Below are 2,111 nucleotides of genomic sequence, written 5' to 3'. Positions count from 1 at the left end.
GTACAGCATTGCTCAATGGGCGCAATGATAAGCGGTCGGGCGCAGAGCGCGGAGCAGCAGCGCCGGCAGCGGGACTGGTGGCGGTTCGTGGTGGCGAGACGGCGGTTTGGGGAAAGGCGCAGTATGCTGTGGCTCATTCGTTCCTTCTTCAATTGTTCCGCAAGGCCAAGGAGTCCAAGCCCATGGTCTCTCTCTATCTTGGTGCGTATGGCTATGGTCGGGTGCCCATCGATCTGGCTCCGCCGGATCAGCCTATCCTCTTCTACATTGTTCGCCCATCGTTTGCGGGTGGGGTCTCGGCCGAGGCTCGTGGCCGCGCCATCTCCGTCGCTGTCGGTGGCAGCCATCATGATGGCGACGAGTCGTCTGCTGGCCTGCTGGGCATTGCCTCGGCTGCTGCTGCTGCTGCGAGTGGGGGCAGCGGGGGCGGTGGGAGTGGAAGCGGCGAGAGCGAGCGGACGATTGCGGCCAAGGCAGCGCGCGGCAAGGCGTCACGGTCGGCGTCGACGTCGCTGCTGCGGTCGAGCGTGAACCACGAGTGGACGCTGTTCAAGGTGGTTCCGGCGTCGAAAAAGGTCGATGCCGAGGCACTGATGGCCGAGTCGGAGGCGTGGCTCTCCGCGCTGGCCACGTTTGCGTCGCTGGGGGAGGTCGAGATGCCGGCGTCGCTGCGGGAGCAGCTGACCGCCGAGGCGCTCAAGCGCAAGGCGGTGCGCGAGGCGGCGGCGGCAGCCGAGGCTGCGGCTGCGGCCAAGGCCGACAAGCGGCCGGCGGCCGAGCAGGCAGCTGACGCGCGGGTCCACGGCTGGCTGCAGAAAAAGCAAGCCAAGGGCGCCGGATGGAACAAGCGGTACTTTCTGCTTGTCGGCTCGACGCTCATGTATTTTCGCAAGGACCGCGATGTCAAGCCCGCCGAGGCCATCGACGTCATGTCGCGGATTGTGGGGCTGGTGCCGGACGAACTGTCGCCGGCTCGGACGGCGCTGTTCATTGCGCGGCCGGGCGAGCGGTCGTATATTCTCGAGGCCGAGTCTGGAGAGCATGCTAGCGCGTGGGTCGACGGTCTTGTGGCCGGTGGAGCGGCGCGCGGTGAGATGCCCGACGACGACCAGGCCGCGTTTGCCGAGGCCGTGGCCAAGTCCGAGTCCAAGGTCAAGAAGGTGAAGGAGAAGAAGAAGAAGGAGAAGAAGAAAAAGAAGAAGGAGGCCGCGCCCGAAGCGGTCGGCTATCCGGTCTTTGGCGTTCCACTCGAGGCGCTTCTCGAGCACCCGCTCACACTCGAGTCGCGCATCCCCTACCTCCTTGTCTCGTCGATCCAGTACATCTGCGACTCGGACGGGTGCGGGCTGGAGGGCATTTTCCGGCTCTCGGGTGCGGCGTCGGACGTCCAGGTCCTCCGCGACCTGTTCAACAAGCCGGTGCCGTTTGACATGGAGGAGCTGAGCATCGACCCGTACACCTCGGCAGCGGTGGTCAAGTACTTTCTCCGCGAGCTGCCTGAGGCGCTTATGACCCACGCCAAGTACCACGAGCTGGTTGCGGCGGGCGAGGCCGAGTCCATCGACATGGACGCCATCATGGGCATTGTCAAGCAGCTGCCTGAAATCAACCGCGACGTTCTCGCCTTTCTCCTCGGCTTTCTGCAGTACGCCGCCACCTTTGCGTCGACGTCCAAGATGAGCGCGGCGAACCTGGCCATTGTTGTTGGCCCAAACCTCATCCGCTACCCGGACCTCTCGCCGCTGGAGGAGGTCTCGGCCTCCAACTCGGTCAACAAGGTCGTGACTGCGCTCATCGAGAACGCCGACGCTGTCTGTGCTGCCATCGACCGCGTCGACTTTTGGAAGGGCGTGCTCGACGAGCACTACACCTTGCAGGACGCATTTGCCGCCGCCACCGGTACGCTCATGGAGGAGGACTTTGACTTTGCGCCTGAGGCGCTCACCGTCGATGAGTCGCTGCCGGCCGAGGTCGGGGTCGAGGTTGAGTCCCCACCGTCACCGGTGCCATCGCCTGTGCCGTCGCCCGAGCCGGTGGCCGAGCCGGTGGCCGAGCCGTCACCGGTACCATCGCCCGAGCCGTCGCCCGAGCCGTCGCCCGAGCCGTCGCGC

The 2,111-nt window shown here is 65.6% G+C and overlaps 1 protein-coding gene across 1 annotated transcript in view; it reads left to right on the top strand.

Moving 5' to 3' along the window:
• The window catches only part of AMSG_12424 (uncharacterized protein), a gene marked incomplete at its 3' end in the record, with an annotated part of 7,930 nt that overhangs the window by 442 nt on the left and 5,377 nt on the right, over nucleotides 1-2,111 (top strand). Inside the window, exon 2 of the mRNA XM_013897427.1 lies at nucleotides 7-2,104. Coding sequence (XP_013752881.1) covers nucleotides 7-2,104 — 2,098 coding nt within the window. The remainder of the gene's footprint in view (nucleotides 1-6; nucleotides 2,105-2,111) is intronic.

The sequence above is a fragment of the Thecamonas trahens genome (assembly GCF_000142905.1).
Source record: "Thecamonas trahens ATCC 50062 unplaced genomic scaffold supercont1.72, whole genome shotgun sequence".
NCBI classification, from domain to species: Eukaryota; order Apusomonadida; family Apusomonadidae; genus Thecamonas; species Thecamonas trahens.
This window is presented reverse-complemented; position numbering and strand designations above follow the sequence as displayed.